This window comes from Camelus bactrianus, chromosome 5 (genome assembly GCF_048773025.1).
Source record: "Camelus bactrianus isolate YW-2024 breed Bactrian camel chromosome 5, ASM4877302v1, whole genome shotgun sequence".
NCBI classification, from domain to species: domain Eukaryota; kingdom Metazoa; phylum Chordata; class Mammalia; order Artiodactyla; family Camelidae; genus Camelus; species Camelus bactrianus.
The window spans coordinates 88,143,621-88,167,181 of record NC_133543.1 but is presented as its reverse complement, the minus strand read 5'-3'; the positions used below and the strand labels follow the sequence as shown (position 1 = coordinate 88,167,181).

The following is a 23,561-nucleotide window of genomic DNA, read 5'->3' as shown; positions in this document are numbered from 1 at the left end:
TTCCAAAACTCAGCATTAGATCAGTCAGCCTATTTTTCTCCTCCCTTTCAGTGTGTGGGTGCAGTGCTGTGGTTTTGCCTGCTGAGTATCACAAGGCTGAGAAGGGTGATTCTAATAATGGATCTAAGCTGGTTAAGGAGGGAAGTGAGGCTGAGAGGCATAGGGAAGACAATTCGTAGACTGTCAATCTCAATGTGGTGACGGAGTTGTTGGCGGCAGGGTCCTTGAGTTGGAGAGAGAGATGGTGGTCAGAGGGTGGAGTGCCTGAAATTGAGATTATAGGGGATGCAGTTCATGGTAATGATAAGGGTAGAGGTTCCAGGACAGCTATTATCTTGGGCTGGAAATAAAAGGAATTGGCCATTGATTCTTTTTGGAGAGGGGAGTTGTTTAGACAAATGCAAATGAAATATGAGGAAGGGCTTCCTGACATGGCCAGAAGTGGGCTGTAAAAGCTGGGAATCCCCCAACAGGTGGGGATGACTGAGAAGGCCAAGGTCCATGGCCAAGGGCAGGGTGTGAGAGCACACAGCTGGAAGGGACCTGGGTCCTCCGCAAGTTCATCCATCCAGGTCCTATTTTGTCTTCCAAATGAAATCATATAGCTGGCCAAACTGAGGCTGTGTTAATCACTGAATCACTGGGCTTTTATCTCACAAACAACAATATCAATCAACAGTTTCTGCTACGTCCCAAGCACTTGAAGACTGCTATTTTTAATCTTTATTATCCTATATTATTACCTCTCTTTTTATGGATATGGATATCAAGGCTCAGAGAAGTTAAGTATTATGCCCAATGTCACACAGCCACTAAACTTATGTGAACAGAACCCATGTCTGTTAAGCACCAAAGCTGTCTGATAATTGGATTCACCTGCAGGCATCTGTCTCCACATTCCCTGAAGTTCTAATTCAGAGGTCTAGAAAGAGTTATCCCCAAGGGACTCTATCTATTTTCACAAGCCCCTCGGGTAATTCTGAAGGTCAGGGGAGATTGGAAAGCATCACCCCCGGCATCTTGGCCACTAGTGCCCTGCCCAGAGGTGGATGTCAGGCTGGTTCTGCAGCCCAGCCTTCGTCACATAGCAACATTTCCTCTTGGAAAGGATAAGCTCTTATTCAACTTGGTTTCAGTTCTCTCTGGCCTGGTGGAGTCAACATCACCATGTGTCATTTTGAATGCATTTCCCATAGATGATTTAATCTGAGGCATCAGAAGTCAAAGCAGGTAGGAAAGAGCAGTATAATTAAACCCATTACAGACAAAGAGACAGGCCCAGGCCTTCTGGCCATTCAGCAGCAAAGCTGGGACACACTCTTGTTCCTGGGACATCAAATCCACCATTCTTTCCACTCCCCATTTCTTTATGAAAGTGCTAACTAACGTTTATGGCTACTAAGGCTAATTTTTAGGGGAAATAGCTCTGAAATACATCCTCTCACTCCAATATATCTGTCATTCCTGCCTGAGCGCCTCACCCAGACTCCAATTTAGAGCATTAGTTCTTTCAATTCAACAGATGAGGGAGCAGGGCTGTGCTAAGGCCTAGGGATAAATGAGACTTTTTCTTTGACCTTCAAGTAGGAGAAAGAGGCATATTTACCCCAGGCTGGGTTAAATACCTCAATTCAGTAAATACAAAGTCCTCTGCAAAAAGGCGTCTTCTTTGACAAAGTTAGTGATAAATGAAAAGACCTGTCTTGGGTGGAATAACGCAGTAGCTCTAAGTAATGGGCACACTGCAGGAGGAGTGTGCGGACCAATTATTGGAGCCCTGGGGTTGGTTGGCACAGAAGGTTCTCTGGATCCACAGAAACCAAGTCCTCCTAAAAATGAATTCCCTTACCGAGTTTATGATCCATCTCTATCCAAAACTTAATTCCCTCTCTTGTCCCCTCAGACCTCAATCCTGTGCTAAATGAACACTAATCAAACAGAGCCAGATGACTAAAATTACTGTTGTCGGTAACATTGATAATGTAATAAAATTGCTATTACAGATATCATCATTAACTACAAACTCAGGTTATTTCTCCAAGGGCAAGATGAGCTAAGGGTCCTCCGGAGCCATGGACCAATGGGGCCATGAGTCAGGAAGGAAAGGGGCAGGGCACAACCATTCAAGAAATGACACAGCAATTAACACCAAGGTGGTGGAAAATTCAACTCCCAACAGGCCTTACAACCCAAGATGGTGGGAGATTTGCTGGTGGGAGATTTGACTTCTAGTAGACCTTGAGCTTCATTATGCACTCATTGTAGTATATTAACATGGTAAATGGCACTCCTACAGGCACCATGACAGTTCTGAGACTGGCCATAAAAGGTCAAAAAAGTGGGCAGCGGCCACATTCCTGGGAATCCCCTCCTTTTCCCCAAAGTAGTTGGAATAATCCTCCCATTTATTAGCATATGCAGTTACGGAGCCCACAGAAACTAACAACCACTAAACCTCGAGGCCGCTCTCTCTTGAGTGAGATGGACGGTACTCTACTCTGTCTATGGAGTGTGCAAATACTTTTACTTTAACCTGAGCACCCAACTCCACACCTCGTGGCCTTTCTCTTGCCTTCTGAAACAGCCTGCACTCTATGGAGTATGTATCTCTCTAAATAAATCTGTTAGTGGATGGAAGGACCCCTAAATTAGGAGGCCCATCAAAGTGTGGGTCCTTGCCCCTGACTGTGAAAGAATTCGCACAGCAGAGGCAGAGGTGAAGTGAACAGCTGCTTTATTGCTCATAAGGGCAAAAGGAAGACAAGTGCCCTGAACAGGGGGAAGGGAAGAAAAAGCACTCGAGTGGTGGAAAACACACTCAATGCGGAGCTGTTAGCCAAGATGGCTGGTAGAGACAGCCCTGGCCTAGGTCAGGCCACATGGACTTCTATGAGAGGCATCCATCTTCCAGTCTTCCTTCTGGGCATGATGGAGCAAATCAGTCCTTGTTCAAGGTTTTTCAGTCCTTGTATGGACTTTTCCGGTTGTTGTCATGGCAATTGCCAACACACTGGTGGGTATGTCACTTAGCATGCGAATATATTACAATGAGCAATAGTATAAGGAGGCTCAAGGTCCAGTGGAAGTCAAATCCTCCAGCATCTTGGACTGGGTTCTAACCAGTTCTTGTTTCTTCTCAGCAGCTGCCTCCTGATACTTAGGTAAGAATAATTGGTTTCTATTTGAGAGAGGGGCAGGGGTATGATCCTGGGAGCAATAGCCTTGGTAACAAAAAGGAAGGTTGCTTTTAATCAGAATGCCTGCAATCTAGTGGATCCAGCATCCTCCCCCACCCAAAAAGAAACCCAAACCATCTCCAAACATAATGTTCAGCCATGAAAGTTTTATAGGGAAATGAAGGAATATCCTCAGTTAAGATAGGTGGTCAGATTCATTGCCATCCCCCAATGCCTGTGGGCTTGTCCTAATCAACTGCTTGAGTCGGTTCTTCTAGGACTCAGGGAGGCCTGGGAGACTTCAGCTTTTCTATAAACAAGAGGCAGAGTTTAGGGGATGGGGGGGTCAGGCACAGGGTCCTGCTCCCTTTCAAATCTACCTTCACTCGGCTGTGGCTCGCTCTTGAATTGTTTCCTGTGCTAAGCCAAGGACCCATACGTGGCAGGGCATGTCCCAGGGACTCAACCAAGACCTGGGACATGGCCATCCTCTTGCCCCACATTCATTTTCTTGTATCAGCCAGAGAATCATAAACCAGAGACATCCTGACTCCTGAAACTACGATTAAGGAATGCCACAGAAATGTCATAAAATGATGATTAATCCCAGCCTCTTTGCTCTTCCCCTTAAAAAAAAAAAAACAAAAAAACCCCTAACTCAAAGACCAAGCTGGAGTCTATCTGAGGTTTGTCTCTCATTCCTTGCTTAGTGCCCTGCAATAAATCCTTATTTTGCTGCAAACTCTGGCTGTCAGAGATTGGCTTTTTGCACCATGGGCACATGAGCCCTTTGCCCGGTTTCACCCCCACTCCAGCAAAGATTTCCCACCCACTCCCTTGGGTTCCACCTGGACTCCAGGGAACCACTCCAGGGGCCCACGCTTTCAATTTCCCTCCACCTCCTCCCTCTGGCTTCATCAACCACTAAACTTAGGCTACTCTATCCCTAAAATAAACATCAGCCTGGTCTCTTTCATTCCCCCACCACACATCCTGCTGCCACTGACAACTTTCCTCGCAGGGCAGCAAACCCAGGGAAATACATGACGCCCAGTTAAGTTTGAACTTCAGACAAGCATGTAATATTTTTTTAATGTATGTATTCCCCAACCTTGTATGCAGCAATGGGACATACTTATGCAAAAAATGATCTCCTGTTTGTCTGAAGTTCGGTTTAACTGGTTGTCCTGCATCTTTCTTTGCTGAAGCTGGCAGCTCTACCCCAGGGGTACCACCAAGACTCCCCCATCCTCCCAACCTCCCCCTAGGTGGTGTTGACAGTCTCTTGGCTCTCTATTGCTCTAGGGTAAAAATCTCAATTCCTGGTCCCCTGCCTTCTTGCTCAGCCCTATTTCTTATCACTCTACCTGCGCAAACCCAGACTACTGGGACAAGGGGCACTAAGCCCTTTGCTTCAGATGCTTTTCCTTCTACCTGGAGAATGTGTTCCCTGCCCCTTCACTGGCTAGGCTGATTCCTCAACACCCACCAACACTGGAATCCGGTATTACTGTCCCTCAAGAGTCTTTCCTGAAACATCCCTCACTCCCACCCCATGCTCCTTTCTCTGGGACCCCACAGAACCAAGCGAACACTCCTCTATCCCAGTACTGGTAAAACTGACAAAATTGTAACTACCTGGTCTTTCACTGTCTCCCTGAGACTGTGAGTTTCTTGAGGACAGATCCTGTGGCCTTCAGTTTTGTCAACTCCAGAACCAGAAATTCCTGCCTGCTTGGCAGATAGTAGTGGTTTAATGAATAATGTGCTAAGGGTCCTACCGATAAGGCCCTGTCTTTTTTATCCAGGCATAAGATGGGGTCCAGAGAAGGAGAGATGTTTAGTGACGGCCTATTGTGAATGGTCACCATAGGCCTGGTGCTTCTGATGTCCCTTTTGGATTATAAATTGTAAAGGAAAAAATGTTGCCTAGCATTCCAGTTCTACAGGATCAAGCCATTGGCTACAGCAGTCACCCACCAACAGGGCACTCTGAAGGGAATTCAGGTTGGAGAAAAACAAAACCGAAAAAGCATTCCGTGTTTTGTATATAATGGTCCCTAGATAGTTAACATGTATATCTAAAGAAAAATTTCAACAACCCCAGATTCTTGCATCTTCCCATACATAGAACTCTAAAACCATCAACTTGAGATACTGGTTCTTTATGATTAGCAGTAATCTTTTCATGCTTGACAACATGTGTTTCCTAGCAAAAAAAAGATCATCTGTATTCTGGCTCCTCCCTTATCTGTTCAGAGCGGTTCCTGAGAGCTATCTGAGAGGCTATGGTTCTCAGTAAGATCTCTGAATAAAACTTAATTCACAATGTTTATGTTGTGCATTTTTCTTTCAGTCAACATAATTTTAATTTCATGATCAGAAAATGGGCTCAGGAGAAAGAACACACAGGAAGGGCTGTGTGAGGCTGGTCTGTGTGCATCCCCACGTTCCACTTTCCCAGGGGGGCAGATGTGATAGCTGGCTGGAAAATGAATCCCCTTGGAATCATTCTGGCATTGCTAGAAGGTGGAAGGTGCTTTCCGGGGAAGGGGTCCAAGTGCAGAGAGCATGAAGCGATGTCAGGAGACCCGGCCAGATGCTGCAGGGCTTTGGAGTTCATGAGGGCTGTGTTTTGTGATCCGGGGGGGCGACTGACATTGAGCAGAACTGTACTTGCCCCCGTTCCATCTTGCTGGTGTGCTCACGCTTTGGGTGGGGGTACTTCATAAAGTTACGTACTTGACCCCTAGTAGTGTAACTTACACTGAAGAGTTGGGGTGGCTAGGGGAGTTAGCTTGCTATAATGTCCACCAGTTCCCCTAAGTAACTCCTACTTCAGTCATAACTATCAATACAAGTAAATATAGTGTGGTGGTGGTGGAAGAAATTTAAAAAACATCTTTATTTTAATTGGTCTGAAATACAATCTAAGTGGTAACCTTGCTTAATATGCTTACTGGTAGTGAACACAATGCTTTCACTTATGCTTAGTATGCAAATAAGCTTCCAGATAAGGCTCCTCCTTCTTAAGTCTTGCTCTAGAAAAGGGCTGGACTGGCCACTGGAGATAATAACGTAAAAGAAAAAGTGCTTAGTGGTGGGTTTGGAATCAGGAAGTGCTCGGGTTGTCCGGCTTGTCTAACTGCATTCACTTCTAGCTGTGTATTGTCAAGTCAACCCCTCCCCATTCAAAGAGGAGAAGTGTCAACAGGCTGTGAATGACATTCAGTGGCAGCTGTGATCTGTTGCTACTAGCACAAGATAACTACCTTAAATAAAGCTGCTCATCTACTGGCAGCCTTGATGTAAGGGAAAAAAACAAAACAAACCATGGACTCTGGAACTATGTAACCTCGGGCAATGTTTCAAAACTTCCCAGAACCTATTTCTTCATCTGTAAAGTGGAACAACTAGTACATTCTTCCATTAGTAGCTGTGAGGGTTAAAATGATGGGTGTAAAGTCCTCAACCCAAAGTCGTGCACTAATACAAGTTATCTACACCTCAGGATTTCTGACCCTAAAACACCTGCTTTCCTGGTTGAAGTAACTTCAGGCAGGAAATGCCTTAGTTCCCAGGGACAGAGATTCTAAGTTCCATCTATGCGTTTGGACGTTCGAAGTTTTAAACTTGAAAAGTACATTTGGCTTAAAAGAAGATAACTCGCACAGATGTACGTCGAGTAATGAGAAAACGGGAAACAATTTAAATGCCCTTAAAAGTAGGAAATTGATTTAATAAATCACTATAGCTACGTGATAGAATATTTTGCGACATTAAAATGATGCTTTTGAGAATATTTAGTGACAAGAAAAATGTTCATGATAAAATGTTAAGTAAAAGAAAGGCAATAAACAAAACATCGTAAAAGACCCCACTCTAGAAAAACAAGTAAAATACACAAATATATAGGCAAAAAAGCACCAAAAGCAAGCGCTTGCCGCTGAAAGTCGGGAGGCGTGAAAAGAAGTGGTCTCCTGTATTTTTGTGTTTTGAGTTTCCACCAATAATCTTGTATTGCCTTAAAATCCGAAAATGCCAGTAGGTCCTCGGGGTCTTGGGAGGAGAGGGGGCAAGGCGGAAGCCGGCGAGACCCAGGGCAGACCCCAACACCCACTGGCGGGGCCCCGAAGCCACGCCCCACGGGGCCCGGGCGACGGGGCGGGGCGCGGAGCCCCAGTCTAGCCCAGGAAGGCGCGGGCGGTGCCGGACTCGCCACGCCAGGAGGCCGGGAACGCACCGTCGGGAGCGGCAGGCAAGCAAGGGTCCCCGGGCCGGCGGGAGTTGGGGCCGGCAGGGACCGGGCCAGGGCTGGGGCGGCGCTGGGGCGGAGCCCCGAACTTTCTCGGAGTGCGCGGCGGGCCGGAATGGGGGTCTGTTGCCCTCTCCTTCGGAATTTCGCTTTCACTTTGCGCCCTGGCGGGCGGACGGCGCCTATTTAGCCTTGGGAGCCCAGCCGGGCGATCGGGCCGGGGTCTGAGGGTGTCATGTGCCTCTCCGTCCCTCTTCCTGGCGCTAGCCTGTCGCAGGGCGCGTCCACCGTGCCAGCCCCAGGCTGACCAGTTGTGCGTGGGATAAAGGGAATCGTGGCCCTCAGATGGTGGGAGGGGGAGGGGAGGCGGCCCAGAGCCTGGCTCCGGCCTCAGCTTGGCCCTACGCGCCATGGTGCCAGCTTTGGTGTAGACAGTTGACTGAGTATTGGAGTGAGTGGGGGACGGGGTGGAAGCAGTGAGCAGCCCAAATCCTTGGCGTGTGGAAGCTGCCACCTCCGTTACCGTGACTTATGTATCCTCTGCCTACCCACTTTTAACCACTGTCTCCAGGCTGGGTTCAGAAATCTCCAGTGAAGTACTGTCTTCCTCGTGGCGTCTTTGGGTCAGAGTAAGAACCAAACAGGAAAATAGAAAGGGGAAAACCGTGGAGACCTGGGAAGGAGCCAGGGGACAGTGTGAGGGGAAGTAGAGGAAGGCTGCTGAGAGGCTTGGCCCTGATCTTGGGGGTTTCCATCCCCTCTCACCCCTCCCACCACTCCCACTGTGGCCTCTGTGTGGTATCTAGGGGTTGGGGTTTCCCTTGAGGAACCTGGGCATGAGATGGGGTCGGGGGTAGGCCTGGGAACCAGGGTCAGAGCCAGATGTCATGGAAGGTCCCTTGGGTGTCTAGTTCTCTGGGGCTCTGAAATATTCATCTCACTGGTCAGCTTTGGTTTCAAAGCTGGCGCCTTTGGCCTGGCCAGTGGTGGCAGGAGGAGCCAGGCACTTCCTTGGGGCTGCTCTGTCTGGGGCAAGGGGGCAGCCATAACTGCCTCGTCACTTGCCTGCTCTCCCTATCTCTCCAGCCATGAGGACCCAGAGACCCAGTTTATAACTAAGAAAGAAGCAGTGGGACCACACAGGGTCAAGGGCCCTGACTTCCTGTCTTCTTGTGCCATGACCTCAGGGCGTCACCTGAGGGCACGTCAGAGAGGTAATGACAGGGTACACCTTAAGTGTAGAGAGAATCTCATGTCATGAGCTGGGGTAATAGCCACCTGAGCTCAGCCTCCTCCCATGGGAACGGGGGCCTTGACTGGAAGAGCACCTCCAACCCCAAAACTTGTCATCCTGGGCCCTTCAGAAAGAACAGAAGCCCTAGGTAAGGGACACCCACTGCGCGTCCAGAGGGTCACCCTGGAAGGGCCAGAGAGTGAAAGTTCGTACAGCTCTCTGGGAAGAGGTCCTCCTCTAAGAGTATGGTTAGCCCTAAGGTGGGCTTTCTGGATATTCGTTGAGAACACTGTAGAGGGGGTGGCCTTTTCAGACTCTTCCAACCCTAAGATTCTGGGGTTCTAGGCCAAAACCTGGGTCTTGTTTTAAAGTAGAAATGATGCCCAGAAGTCCATAGGTTACAGTGCCAGGTACCTAGAGGGTACTTAGTACACTGGTCAGGGGAGGAAGATAAGAATGAGTCCTTACCCTTGTATATAATGATTTGTACTTTTTCCTGTTACATAAAGGTGATGTTAGGAGATGGCAGCCTCCTGGTTCTGTGCTGGTTGGAGATGATCCCACTGTAGAGATTATTATAGCAGCCGTGTGGGGGTGGGGGCAGAGAAAGGACCCTTGCAGAGGATCCTGGTGTTGAGCTGGCTCTGAGTGAGGGGGCGTACCTGCTACTGAATGTGACTGCTCTGAGGAGCTGGGGGTAAGGATGGGTGTTTTATGGTATGAGGAGTTAGGACGTGAATCATTCTGAGGTCTACCTGTAAAACAAAGATGGCCTGGTCAGCAGCTCACAGGATATTAATTAGGTGTGCCCTAATACAAATGTTTCAGGCCTAAGAAAGTTTGAAATAACAAAGTCTAACAGGTTTGCTCACTGCAGGACTTCTCAGAGGCTTACTCTGCCCTTGTGCCTTGTGAATTTCAAAGAGGAGATTTGGATTGTTTTTCAGAATTATTTGTTTCTGAGCTCATCCATTAATATCTCCTGGGGCAGTGTTCTTTAGAGCAGTCTGGGAAATGCCTGGTTGGGTGGTTCTAGCTTTCCACTCTCTGGTTCCGGTAACTAATCCCTCTTCCTCTCCCTGATGTGCGCCAATTGAGGGGAAAAGGAGGTCAAGGGAAGTCATTTGCCTGGATTCCACAACTAGTTAGTGGCAGAGTTAGAACTTGAACTCAGATCTCTTGACTTCCCACCTCATACTCTTTCTTTTCTACAGTGTGCTACTGTTTCTTTGTAGGCTCTAGGGGTGAGTGAGACCCAGGATATGCCAGCTGTGGGGGTCCAGGGGGGCAATATGGGGGCAATTTGAGAGGAGAGGGAGCTGTGGCCTCTCCCACACCCAGGTCATGCCCTGTGCCTCCGCCTCTGCAGATGTCCTCCAGACCAGCTGCACATCCGTGGGGACCCCAGCGGAGATTCTTTAGGAAGTCAGTCATTCTGCCCTGGAGCCGTCTGCTCTGGTCTGTTATGTTGTTTATTCAGAAGCAGAGACTTTGAGAGTCGGAATGACTTTGATCTTCTGGTTCAGTGTACTCATTTTATGGGTGAGAAAACGGCCCAGAGATGTTAAGTGCCCCACCTTGTCTCACACAGGGAGTTAGGACCAGAGCCAGGACGAGAACTCAGCTCCCTGCCTCCAAACCCAGGGCTCTAGCAAGGACCAACTTTGTACAAGGCAAAAGGAGTTGGTATCGGTGACAAGGGCCTATACTACCTCAGTCTGCCCCAGGTGCTGGCCTTTTCACACAGGCAACTGATGGGGGGGCCTCAGGGGTTTCTGCTCCAGGCAGGAGTAAAAGCAAAGGCACTTTAAAGTCAGACATCAGATCTAGGTTCAAACCTATCTCTGCTTTCACATGCTGTGGGACCTTGGATCAAGTTTTCTTTGAATTTCGGTTTTCTCATGTTTAGTGTGAGGATAAGGATTTGCACCTCATAGGGCCCTTGTGAGGAGCAGACATCCTCGGTACCTGGCACTAAGTACACAGTACTTGCTGCCGGTTCTCTTCCTTCCCTGCCTACCATTTGTTTCCCTTCTCCACTGTGGGTTGTTAATTATCTGTCTTCCTCTCCCCCTCCTCATCTTGAAGTTCAACTGAAAAGGCAGGAGAAGATGAAACACAAAGAAGGAGGTGGATGGGGCTGTGCTTCTGAAGCTGCTTCCAGCCTCGGTTAATGCCCTTTTCTTATCTGCACTCCCCGGCTGTTCTGGCTTGGCTGGGGTCTCTGAGATCACTTGCACTGATGACATAGTTCTACCTACCAGAGAAGGGTGTGGGGGTGGGGTGGGGCTGTGGGTGCCCGGGTCCTCCCATGCCTTCTAGGGCGGCTTCCCCTTCCTGGGAGACTGGAGCCACCCTCTCAGTTTCTGATTGGAGAGAGGCTGCCCTGGTTAGAGACAGGGGCTGGGAGGGAAGTCATGGGTTGGCAGACTTATCTGTTTCTGAGCAGAAGGGAATGGAGAACTGGGGGGATGGGGGGCTTGTTCTGGCTCTGCCTTAGTGGTGTGTTCCTGGCATCTGTTACTGAGTTCTCAGAAGGCGGGCAGGGCTGGGAATGGAAGCTCTAAACCCATGACCAAGAGGGCTTGTCGTGGGCTGGGCAGGAACTTTCTTGGCTCTGGGGTTTCCTGGTCTGTCAAATGACCAGATGATTTCTTAAGTCCATTCCAACTCTGACGTTTCAGTTTTTAGATCCTCTCGGCGTCATGCTGTTAACCCCAGGGGCCCAGCGGACAGAAGGATAAGTTGATTCTGGGACCCTTGGTCTGTGTGCATCAGGCCTGGTGGCATGCCCAGACACTCCTGGGTGGATCTGTTTGCTCCTCTGCCCTCCTGGCTATGTGCTGGGTTTGGAGGGTGAAGTGTTTTCTTGGAAGGGAGGGGAGAGCTGGGGGAGTTGGGGTAGCTAAAGGAAAAGGGAGGGAAGGAAGCTGTCGCAAGAGACCTGGTCAGCGGGCCAGGGGCTGCGCTGCTGTGCCTGCTGGGTGGGGTTTCCTGAGATGCGCACTCTGAGTGATTCTTTCCATTCTGCTCCGGGCACCGGTTCCTGGCAGGGAGAAGGGCAGGCTGCCTGGATCAGTCAGCTGCTCTTTTCTGCCCCTCCCTCCAACACACTCTCGTGCGCGCACACACACACACACTGCCCCCCCCCCCCCTTGCTGTAACCCTAGTAGCTCTGGCCTCTTCTCTGCAGATTCCAGAGCCTTAACCCTTCAGATACCCCCCAGGGAGCCTGAACCTGGGTCCCAGCTGGCCAGGAGCATGCTGGCCTGGCCACACTGGGATGGCATCAGGGGAAGGAGTTGCCTTCCCTGAGGCTGCATCTGAAAACCCTGACAGCGAGCAAGTCTTGTGTTTGAGCCCACCCACTTCTGTACTGTATTTATTTATTTAGTGGGCGGAGGTGATTAGATTTATTTATTAACTTTTTTTAATGGAGGTACTGGGGATTGAACTGAGGACCTTGTGCATGCTAAGCACGTACTCTGCCACTTGAGCTATACCCTCCCCCTGAGCTCACCAACTTCTTATGGCTGGGTCTAGGGGCGTGTAAGAGAAAGGAGAGGTTCTGATTCCTTCCTGATGGGCCATGAGATTGGGGCCACGGGAATGGGGAGCAAGCTTAGATCTGTAACTTGGCAAGGATGGGGTGGGGTCTGAATGTCATAACAGGAATCGTGAGGCAGAATGTTCTAATGATTCAGTACCTGAAAGTGGAACAGCCTTGCTTCCCGTTGCTGGAGTGTGTTCAGTAGAAGTTGAATGCCTACTGTGTTTTAGGAAAATTTAGGCTTCTGCTGGGGGACCTTAAAGGTCCTTTCTAGCCTCTGAAGATCGTGAGCCTCTCCAGTAGCTACCAACGGAACCCAGATGACCTGATTCCTGGTTTCCAGTCTCTGGATATCAGTCACCCTTACTCTGTCTCTGTATCTTCTCCCACCTCCTTCCCCTCCTTCTCTTTGGACTTTGCATTCTTCTGAGCTCCCACCTTTAGTCACAGTTATGAAAGTAAACGTTGACCACTTCCGCCTTTCCCTATTACCCAGTCAGTTGCCAGCCCCAAACCTCACCCCTAGCTGAGGCCTCAATGACGTGGAAGTGGCCAGGGCCCCATGTAGGTGGGACAGCAGCCAGAGAGCAGGCCCAGAAGCTGCCCATCTGGCCCTGCTTGAAGGTGAGTGTGATGGAGCTCAGCCACTACCCCGACTGGCCTGAACACTCTCTCCCTCTCCTGCCCACAGGGCTCTAAACCAGAGAGCTGGGATGTAGACCCAGGGCCCCATTTCATGGCCAGGGACAGGTCACTCTGCCTCCCCCTGCTCTGTGGCTGGCTGGCTGGTAAAGTGAGAGGTCGGCTTGCCTTAGATGAGCCAGTTTCCTTTGAGCTCTGACATTTAAGAATCTCCATCTCTGACAGCCCTCTTCCCCTCCTGGTGGTTGCATGGGGTTTGGAAACCGGGAGGATGATGGAAGGGGCTGAATGGTTCAGTGTCCACTTGCTGTGTGAGCCTTCCTTGGTTGTTAGATGGTCTGGGATGGGCAGCTATGAGAAGTGATGAGAAGTTTGGATAGACAGGGCACCCGAGCGAGGATGAGAGCAGATGGGTTAAGAGTTCTGGAGTCAGTCTTAGAGCTGAGTCTTGACTTCATCACACCCTAGCTAAGTAACCTTGGGCAGGTAACTTAATTTTTCTAAGCCTCTATTTCTTTATTTGTAAGTAAAGGGCTAATAACATATCTGCCCTTTTGGGCTATTATAAGGATTTAATGAAATAACTAAAGATGGGGCTCAGGTGCCGTTGTAAGTGCTCTAAGTGTATTTTCTCATTTAATTTTTACAACTCTGTGGAGGGTACTATTATAGTACCCATTTTCTAGGTGGAGAAATTCAGACATAATGAGGTAAAGTGGCTATTGCTGGTCTCTGGTCATTGCTGGGCTGGTGGCTGAAGCCCCAGTGAACTGGAATGTGAGCTGCTGTGTTCCCTGTGGACAGGTCTACTGGTAAATTCCTGCACAACCAGAAGAGTCCCAGGGAGGTGGGAGGGAGAGCAGAGGGCATTCTCGTGAGTCAGTGGCTGGCTGTGCCGGACCGGAACCTGAGTCCTAGTGGCCTATCCTAGGCTGGGCTTGTGCTCCCTAATTCACCCTTTGGTTTGGGGAGGGACCTGTCTGCCTGGCCTGGCTTAGAGGAAGGAAGGTGGTGGTGGTGGGGCAGCCAGCTGTCTGGGCAAAGGGCAGGCCCTGGGGAACTGGGTTCCTCAGATAAGTCCCAGGACCACTGTCTGTTAGAGCTGGAAATGAGCTTGGAGATCATCCGGTCCACTCACCTCATTTCACAGAGGTGCGCCCTGAGGAGCCGACAGGACCAGGTCATGGTGACATCATTGTCTGGTGGCCCAGTTGGGGCCTTTCCTGCCAGTGTCTTGTGGGCCGTGTTTAGCCTGTTCACCTGTGTACCGCCACCCAGATGGTGGACGTCCGCTGGGCCCAGGGCTGAGATGACTGTAATAATGAAAGATGATCCTACTCCAAAGGTGGCCTGCCCTACTGCTTCCCGCAGACAAGACGCTGTTCTCTTGGTGGAGTTAAAGGGGCTGTTTGGAGGGGAGTAGAAGGGAGTAGAGAGGAGTCTCTTGCCTCAGAGCCCAGTTTCTTTTCCTTCCTTTTTAAAAAAAAGTCTATTAAGGAGATTCATATATTGTAACTGCTTATGAATATTATGTCCTACCCCAACATAAGACCAAAATATTTTCAAAAACAGTATCTCTGTGGCTTAAACTCACACCATTTAGGAGTGAGACCTTCACCACCGCCTGCTTCTCACACTGGTTTGTTGTGTCACACCCTCATTGTCAGGAAGGCCTTTCTTATTTCTGATCTGCACATTCTGGCTCTTCTGGCTCATTCACTCGGGGAAGCTGAAGAATAGCTTTCCTCAAAATAACTCCTTTAGAGACCTGGCCTGCTATTTGATCTCTGCTCCCCGCCCCTCCCTGCTGCCTTCCCCTCTGTGTTATCTCAGTTGAGAGAGAGAAGAGTTAATAATCCTTTATCTGCTCCCTAAACTGTGCAGGGTGCCCTAAAAAGAGCCGGTTCTCCCTTCTTTCTGGCAGAGCCTCTGGGGATGTCTGTTGACCTGGATCTGGGGGGCTTCCTCCCTGTGGGGTCCTGAAGGTCTGCCCTTGAGAGATGCTCTTGGGGGCCCTGTCAAGGGGCCTAGACTGTGTCAGGGCTCATCTGTACCAGAGACCTTGGGCCCTTCCAGGGCCCTCCTCCTTAGTTCTTCCCAAGCCTACATCTCTGCCACCTCAGAGGGGAACACCAACCCTGGGGGCAGGCGGGCAGGAATCCCAGAGATACCAGGGACCCTGGCTTTCACAACATGTGTCTTCCCCTCCCAGGGGGCTTTGGGGCTCTGCACACACTATCTACTTCCTGGCAAGACCACGAAGAGAGTGGTGGCAGCCACAGGCTGTCACATGCCTGGCCAGTCTCGGTTGTTATTTGAAGGAACCAGAAAGTCCTGTCTCGGGCCTGCTTTTTTGTGCAGCCTCCCAGCCCCCAGAGCCAGCCCGGTGCACCCACTCGCCTAGGCCTCTCAGGCAGCCCCTGACTCAGCCTGCCACGGTCCACAGCCTGGCAGCTCCGGCCCTGGGATGAGTTTGTTGTCTTCCACTTGGGGCCCTGGCTCCTCCCCAGCTCTGCCTTTCAGGCTTTGAGCTCCTGCCAGCTGCTGTGGGGGCTGGGCTCTTACTGGATCCCAGCTGGCCCTGTGACTCACTGATGGCTTTGCTGAGACCATGGAGCTTCTTCTCTGGTCACTGGAAGACTCTTAAGCGAGCACGGGGGAGTTCCCAGGCCCCCTACTCTCACACCACTGATGCCCAGTGACTGCTCTTGGCTCCTGCACTAAATCCCGTCTCCTGTGGCAGGAAGCTGCACAGTAAGGAGGGCCGTGGACAGAAAGCTGGTGTGAGGGCAGAGGGGCAGGTGCTGAGCTGGTGGGGTGGGCAGTGCTGTGGGGACGGGGACAGTGGCCTGTGGGCCAGGAATGATACACTGTGATGGGGGAGAAAGTATGAGTGTCCCTTTCCACGGAGACAGGCTGGACTTGGGCTGAGCGAGCTGAGCCTGGGCACTCACAACTAACTTTTCTCATCTTCCATTTCAGGTCCCAGCAGCTGGGGTCTCCCCTCAGCCCTTGAGCGGCCATGTCCCACCCCAGTGCCCCACCTCCATATGAGGACCGCAACCCACTGTACCCTGGCCCTCCGCCCCCGGCGGGCTATGGGCAGCCATCTGTCCTGCCCGGCGGGTACCCTGCTTACCCACAGCCTGGCTATGGTCACCCTGCTGGCTACCCACAGCCTATGCCCCCCATCCACCCGATGCCCATGAACTACGGTGAGTTTCTGAAGGGCAGCTGGGGGGTGGGGGTGGGAGGAGGCAACACTTGAGCATATGAGGCCACTTCCTTTCCTTCCTTTTTAATTTCCTTTATCTTATTTTTCATCTTCTCTTTACATCTCTCCTTCTGTTCCCCCTTCTTTGTTACCTCCCTGCTTTTTCCTTCAGCTCCTAGCTGGGGGGCTAGGTCCTCCAGAGGGGGACCATCTGCCAACCCCTTTATTTAGCAAGGACACTGAGTCTGTAAGACACCTACCAGAACTTACACATCAGATGAGAAAGTGGCTGGGTGAAGTAATTAGTTACTTCAGAGCCATTACCTGAGGAGGCCGTTCATTTCTGTTTCCCAACCAGGCAGTTCCCACACCACCCACCCACTTCTCTTCCTTAGGAACTGCTTTAGGAACCTGAAGCAGTTTTTTTTTTCCTTTAAATATTCTTGGTGCTGACAAATCCTCTTCCTTTAAGGTAACATCTGATTTTTGCAAACATCCAGAAGTCATCTGGATGTTTAATAAATGTCATGGCAGGTAAATTTGGTCAGAAATGAGGTAAGATTAGGATGCAGTGAGACTTTTCCTCTGCGGCTCACATGCGGATTTCGAAAGCAGTTCCCAAGGAGGTATTCGAGGGCTGTTTTTGAGCCCCTGCAACATCCCTGGAATCCTGGAGTGCGGCCAGCTCTCATCTGGCCTTGTGTGTTCTGGTGTGAATGTTAGCATATCAGTCACATTTACAGCCGTGCCTCGTCCTGTGCACGTACACCCCAATGTATCTGTTTTCCCTGAGTCCTGATGTTTGCCTGATGTAGATCACGGTCCGCATACCCCATTCTCCACCCTCCACATGCATGCGCTGTGTTTCTACCTTCCCTTTCTTCCCTCCATCTCTGAGTCCGTGCTCTGACCCTGCCAGCTCCTCTGCCCCGTGCCTGCCTGGCTTCCTTATGAGATCATGACCCCTCGACGGCAGGGACCACGGGTGTTCGCCCCCCTCAGTAAATGCATACTGAGGGAGTGCTTACACCTAAACCCCCTTGGGCCAGGGGCGTGTGACTCCCTCCCTGTGGTGGCCAGACAGACTCTCGTCACTCAGAGGGCATCTAGAGGACCTGGCTGGGGCAATGAGGTCCTGAGTTGTAATACATGTCTTTTGGCTGGAGATTCCTGAGACTTTGAGATAGTGTCATGGAGGCTTGGGGATTGAGGCCATGTGTCCCAGGTTCCCTGTTGTTCATGTATGATCTGTTCCCAGGCGCAGGCCAGGGCTATGATGGGGAGAGAGCAGTGAGTGACAACTTCGGGTCTGGAGATTGGGATGACAGGAAAGTCCGCCATGCCTTCATCCGAAAGGTGAGATGTGCGCTGGAAGGCAACCTGGGCCTGGGGCTGTGGGAATTGGGGGGACTTGAGCTGCTCCCCTCTGGGTCCTCTCTAGTCCTGCACCCTCCTCAAAGGGGGCCCTGGCTCCTCTAACCTATGTTCACTCACCTTTTTCTCCTTTCTTCCTTGACCTTATTTTGGGGGGCAGATTCAATCTGGGAAAATCTGGGCAGGCTTTGCCCAAGTGTTCTGCTCTCTGCACACCTCTTTCTCCTGTTAGACTGTAGCAACGTGAAGCCAGAACTGATGGTGCCCATTTGCAGCCCCTGCCCCCACATCTCATGTCTGCACAGCACCTGCTCAGGGTAGACAGATACCTGACCTCGGCAGGCTGAACCTCTGCAGGTGCGGAGGCCATACCTGGTGGTGCCGCGAGGCAGGAGCAGTGAGTTATCAGTGAGGCCAGATGTTGGACAGCGAGCAGGAGATGTCAGGGAGCAGCGGGGGGTGGGGGCAGCCCTGCTGGTGTGTACAGTATCTCAGCCGGACTTCTCACTGGGGGTGGCCTCTCTGCCAGGCTGCAGCTGGGGTGGGCTCTCAAGTGGGAAGGAAGTAAGAGTAGATCCTTCAAATTAAAAAAGAGCCCCCTCCCTACCTCTGAAAGATGGGGAAGGGGGAAGGTGCAGGGTCTTTTGGGTTCCTTGATCTCGGGAGCTGGATGCTTCCTGGGGAGAGGCCAGGAGTAGAGGGTGGTGACCTGTGCTGTCCCTGGCCGTCTGTGTTCCAGGTTTACACCATCATCTCCATCCAGCTGCTCATCACGGTGGCCATCATTGCTATCTTCACCTTTGTGTGAGTCTCTAGGCCTCTCTGCCCCAGCTCTGGGCTCCTGGGCTTGGGGCTCTGGGTCACCTGCTGGGAGCATGGCTTGGGGTGGGCCCTTGACTTAGATGGACTGGAAGAGGAGTTTAGATATGGGCGATTAAAGATGGGGCAGCAGGCTGCCTGGTGGGACTTGGCAGGGAGGTAGACAAGCCGTGGTATGACCCCTCTCTCATCCTTCCCTGCTCCACAGGAAGCCGGTCGGCCAGTTCGTGAGGGCAAACCTGGCTGTCTACTACGCATCCTAGTGAGTCTGTGCTCCTCCCTGCTCGGGGGCCAGGAGAGGAGGGGCGGCAGTTGGCCAGCTTTTCAGGGCAGGGATCAAAATACTTCTGGAGAGGGGTGCTCCCAGTTGCCAGTTGTGCTGGGAAGTCTGAGTGTGTGCCACCAAGTGTAAGTAGCAGTGTCACAGAACTTCTGAGAGCAGGGGCTGGGGAACTGGTGGCAACATGAATACTGTGAAACAGTCCCACGTTCTGGCAGCCTCTCTGCTGGCCTCCTGTGTGGCCTCCTCCCTGGCCAAACCCTTGTTACAGAGGTTCTCAGAGCCCCTGGCTGGGGTGATCTTGTCCTGCTGGGTAGCCCCTCAGACTTCTAGACAGCTCCCTGGGCCTCCAGCCTGCCAGTCTGGTGAGTGCTGCCAGGCTGGGCTGGGGCCGAGGGGCAGAGTGGACCTGGAGACTACTTCCCTGTCTCTTTCTCCACAGTGCTGTCTTCCTGGTCACCTACCTGACCCTCGCCTGCTGCCAGGGACCCAGGTGAGTCCCAGAGACTTAGACATGGGAAGGGATGGCAAGAGGGGGGCTAAGTATTTTGCAAAGAAAGGGGATTCTTTATAGCAGCTGAATGGAGACTCACCAGTGGTGATGATGATGATGGCTACTATTCAGGTGTGTACAGAGGACCCTGCGTGTGTGGGATCTATTTAGCTATCTAGCTGTTATTCTTACAGCCCTACAAGATATGTAGCATTTTAATCACTTAACAAATAGGAAGAACCCAAGGCTCGGAGAGGCCAAGGAACTTTCTCATAGTCACACAGGTAGTAGTCTAAGAGCTGCAAATGAATCCAGGTCTTTGTGGCTCCACAGCCCAAGCCTGTCCTCTTGCCCCATGTTGTCCCTTAAGTGGAACACCTGAGCAGGTACCAAAGGCTGTGCCAGCCTCCCCTCCCCCAAGTCAAGGCCTAATCCTCTAGGTGCACAAGCCAAGAACTTCCTTCTTCTAAAGGAGCCTCTGATACCTGGCCGGCCCCACGTCACTTAATCATTGTTTCTTTCCCTTCAGACGCCGTTTCCCATGGAACATCATCCTGCTGGCCCTCTTTGTGAGTCTAGAAGGGTCGAGGGAGGATGTGGAGATGATGAGGGAGGGCTGGGCGCAGGGAAGGGAGGGGACATCATGATGGAAGATGTCCCTGACTCTCCCTGACCTTACCCTGACCCCTGCCCTTGGTCTCCTTGTGGCTGCCTCATACCCCAGCTCTGGTGGTCCACCATGGCCATGCCTCCAGGGCCCCGCCTCTCTTAAGTGTCTCACCCTTGTCTCTGTCCTTCCCTCAGACTCTTGCCATGGGCTTCATGACTGGCACCATTTCCAGGTACGTTCAGGGACAAATCACCACACAGGGGTGTGTTTTCTAGGGGTGTGGGGCATCCCTGGGCTGGCAGCCACCTGTATGGGTAGATTCTGGGCAGGATACTTTTAGAAGTGGTGATTCTGAAGTCCTTTATATTTGGTTTATGTCTCTGGCCTCTCAACTCCTTCTTCCCCGCAGTGTGTATAACACTAAAGCTGTCATCATTGCAATGATCATCACTGCTGTGGTGTCCATTTCAGTCACGATCTTCTGCTTCCAGACCAAGGTGAGGGCACAGAGGGCCCTTCCCTGGCTGCCTCATCCTCTTTTATTATAGACAGACCTGGGCTTCCAGGCTTGGCACTTGAGCAGGCCTGGGAGGGATTTCCCTTAGAGACTCTAACCCCTTTCCCGTCATATCTGCACCTACTGAACTGCTTCCTGTGTCTTTCCTTAGAATGTCATGGTCACTCTCATGCTCCCTACCCATCAAGGAGGCAGCACTGGGACTTTCTGGAGGAGGAGGCAGGGGCTGTCTGGCTGGGCTGCTACTTGGGTCAGCTGGGTTGACATGTGCCTTCCTCTCCCTTCCTGGCAGGTGGACTTCACCTCGTGCACAGGCCTCTTCTGTGTCCTGGGAATTGTGATGATGGTGACTGGGATTGTCACGGCCATTGTGCTGTCCTTCAAATATGTGAGTGCCCCAGGAGAGCTGGGGTCAGCGAACCTGGTGCTCAGGGCAGACTTTCTGTGTAATGTGGTAGAGCCGGCCCCACAGGCCTCTGGGCAGTTTCTGGCTTCCAGAACTTCTCGACTGGCTAGCAAAGGTATCCAAGCTGAAGAGCCATCCTTTGGGTTAGAGTCTCTTTGGAGACATCGGGCCCTGGGAACCATAGCACCTGAGGCCTTGGACAGAATCATGAGATTCCTAAGAGAAGTGGTGGGTTAGATCTGTCTGACAGCTGAGACCAGGTTCTAGGAGGCAGGCTGGCAGAGGAACCCAGAGGACCGAGAAGATGGGCTTGGGTGGAAGGGACCTTAGGGATCACTGTGTCCAACTCCTCTTTTATTCCAGTCAGCAGGGAGAGCATGAGGCCCCTAGACTGAGGGAAGCTTCATGATGGGGAGGCGAGAACAGCGCTGAAGGGGAAACACGTGAACGGGAGGGCCGCCTGCCCACTTCACTGTGGGCTGGCCCTGCCCTTCTTTGGACAGGCACTTGGAAGGCTGTTGAGCAGGGCTGCCCTGGGGGTATTCCCTGACTCTGATATTCATCAGGGTGGTTGGAGGGCTTCCCCCCAGCCCTCTTCTTTAATCTGTCCCTCTGGGGCTGGGTTACAGGAACATGATCTATGGAATGTTGGCCATGACTAGGGGAAAGGTGATGGGGCTTTTCAACCAGCATGCGCATGGGTCTGCCCCTCCCAGAGCTAGAATTCAGCCACTTTTTCTTCCAGAAGAATAGTGGACACCTCTGTACCTTGATTAACTCTGCAGAGTGGTTTGGCTAAGATTCTGTGATTGGTTTTATGTAGCCATTAGAGGATGGCCTGTGTTTTCTCTGCCAAATATGTTACCATTCTTAATTTCTGCCACCATCTGGAAGGCAGAAATATTCCTTTCATGTAGCCAGCTTCCTAGATCTTCCCGCTTGGCCAGAAGATGGTCCCAAGGCCCTGACTCCGCCCAAGCTTTGCTAAGATTTCTAACGCCATCCCTGTTTCCTCTGCACAGATTTACTGGCTGCACATGGTCTACGCTGCTCTGGGGGCCATTTGCTTCACCTTGGTGAGTAAGGTCCCACCCTCTTTAGGAAGGGGAGCTGAAGGGATGGAGGGGAGGAACTGGGCGGCTGGTGAATTTAGGCCACAGTGCCCTTCCTTTTTCCTACTCTCCATGGGTTCCACCGATTTCCCGGGCATTGCCACCATCTCTTGTTTACACCGCCGGCTATGAGAACACTCAGTGGGCCAGATATGGAGACAGTGTGTCTGTCTCTCTTTCTAGACTGTGAACTGCTTGAGGGCAGAGACCATATGTTCTACTGTTCATTAATGTGTTCCCTAAGCACACCTCACGGCACAGAGGCTCCCAGGATAGGTCTGCTGACCGCTGAGCCCCTGGGTCCTCATGTGTAGCTTCCCTGTCCTTGCAGTTCCTGGCTTACGACACACAGCTGGTCCTGGGGAACCGGAAGCACACCATCAGCCCGGAGGACTACATCACGGGTGCGCTACAGATCTACACAGACATCGTCTACATCTTCACCTTTGTGCTGCAGCTCCTGGGGGATCGCAATTAAGGAGCAACTCCTATGTGCCCCACCCCAGGCTTTCCCTTCCCTAGAGGGCTGGGCTTGTGACCTGGGTCTGGGCCTCAGACCCCTTTCTTTCCCCTCAAGTAACATGCCCATTTTCCTTCTGTCTGGGGATGGGTGGCCCCTCTCTGGCTGTGGTTGTGTAGGTACCAGCTGGGGATGGAGGAACTAGGGACTAACTCTTTCCCTTAGTGGACTTGACAGGGACCTAGACGAAAGATGTGCCTTCTCCCTGCATCTACTAGGGGCACCAAATTCTTCTTAACAGCTGGGGTTGGAGTAGGGAGGATGAAAAGAGCCTAGTCTGGAACTAAAAGGGAATATGAGAGGTAGAAGCGACTTCATGGTCATGAGGTTTCCCCTCCCACTTCTGCTACAGGCTTCTGGACTAGGTAGCTGGAGCTGTTTCCTCCCTGAGCCCCCAACAAAGCCACAGAGCTTTGCCCCAGCCTCCTGGACTCATAGGCCATTATCCTGTACCCCTTTGGCAACTCTTGGCACCTTCCAGCTCAGGAAGGTAGAAGGGGTTTGTGCTTGTGGGTCTTCCCTGCTTCAGCCCCTACTTTTGATAGCATATATACACTGATTTGCCGGGTTAGGGATGGGGAGGAAGACAGTGAGCAAAGTCAAGCGCAGAGGCCAATACAGAGCAGCATCTACCCGCGGCTTCCTCCTGGCTTATGGTGGCAGAGAGAGCAGGCCCATTTGTAGCCGTATGGTCCCCATTCTCCAAAGCTGCCTGGGCCTCCCTGGTGCTTCTGAGATTTCTGGTTAGAGGGACATCTTGCTTCCTTTGGTCAGGCTGCTCAGAGCAGAAAGTGAGGGACAAAGTTCAGGAGATGGGGTGGCATGTAGGATCACCACTTTGTGGCAGCATGGCCAGGAAGTAACCAGGGTGAAGAGAGACTGGGGTGTGGGCAGGGACAATGCCTTGGGGTCCCTCACCCTGTCTGGGAGATAATGGAAGCCTGCTGTGGTGCCCGTGGTTCTTCCCTTCTGCTGACTTGGAGAGGGCCCTGAGAGAGAGAGACTGTCCCTCTTAGTTTGTTAACTCATACTTGGGGGATTAAAGACTCAGGCCCCATCTCTCCAGCCAACTACTGCTTTCTTTGTGACACCAAGTGCCTCAAGCTGGAATGGGGAAGGGAGAACAAGGGTCACTCTATGGGGTGGGGTGGAAACCAAATCAGCCCAAGGGTATAATTAGGACTTCTCTATTAAGTACTTGGTCCTAAATATATCCCACAAAAGGACATAACTAGAAATGTAATAAAGTTTTATGTTTATAAGGTAAAACCTTGTTTGGCTCTGGTTTTTTTCATTTTAAGGTGTCAGCTCTGGGAGAATCAATCTGGCTCTGCCCAAAGCATCCACATCCACCTTTTC

At 51.4% G+C, this 23,561-nt stretch overlaps 1 protein-coding gene across 3 annotated transcripts; it reads left to right on the top strand.

Annotated features, from left to right (window-relative positions):
- Positions 1–7,277: 7,277 nt before the first annotated feature.
- Positions 7,278–23,471, top strand: TMBIM1 (transmembrane BAX inhibitor motif containing 1). 3 transcript variants are annotated; one of them, XM_074364293.1, is made up of 13 exons: positions 7,339–7,434; positions 15,070–15,324; positions 15,840–16,072; positions 17,330–17,427; positions 18,185–18,249; positions 18,473–18,526; positions 18,987–19,037; positions 19,567–19,606; positions 19,842–19,879; positions 20,057–20,144; positions 20,457–20,552; positions 21,593–21,646; positions 22,014–23,471. In XM_074364293.1, the coding sequence occupies exons 3-13, from the start codon at positions 15,880–15,882 to the stop codon at positions 22,158–22,160; spliced, it is 924 nt and encodes a 307-aa protein (XP_074220394.1). In that variant the 5' UTR covers positions 7,339–7,434; positions 15,070–15,324; positions 15,840–15,879; the 3' UTR covers positions 22,161–23,471. The 3 variants fall into 3 exon arrangements, with proteins under 3 accessions (XP_074220393.1, XP_074220394.1, XP_045367987.1); XM_074364292.1 differs by lacking the exon at positions 15,070–15,324 and having other exon boundaries at positions 7,278–7,434; XM_045512031.2 differs by lacking the exons at positions 7,339–7,434; positions 15,070–15,324 and adding an exon at positions 7,443–7,552.
- Positions 23,472–23,561: the final 90 nt, after the last annotated feature.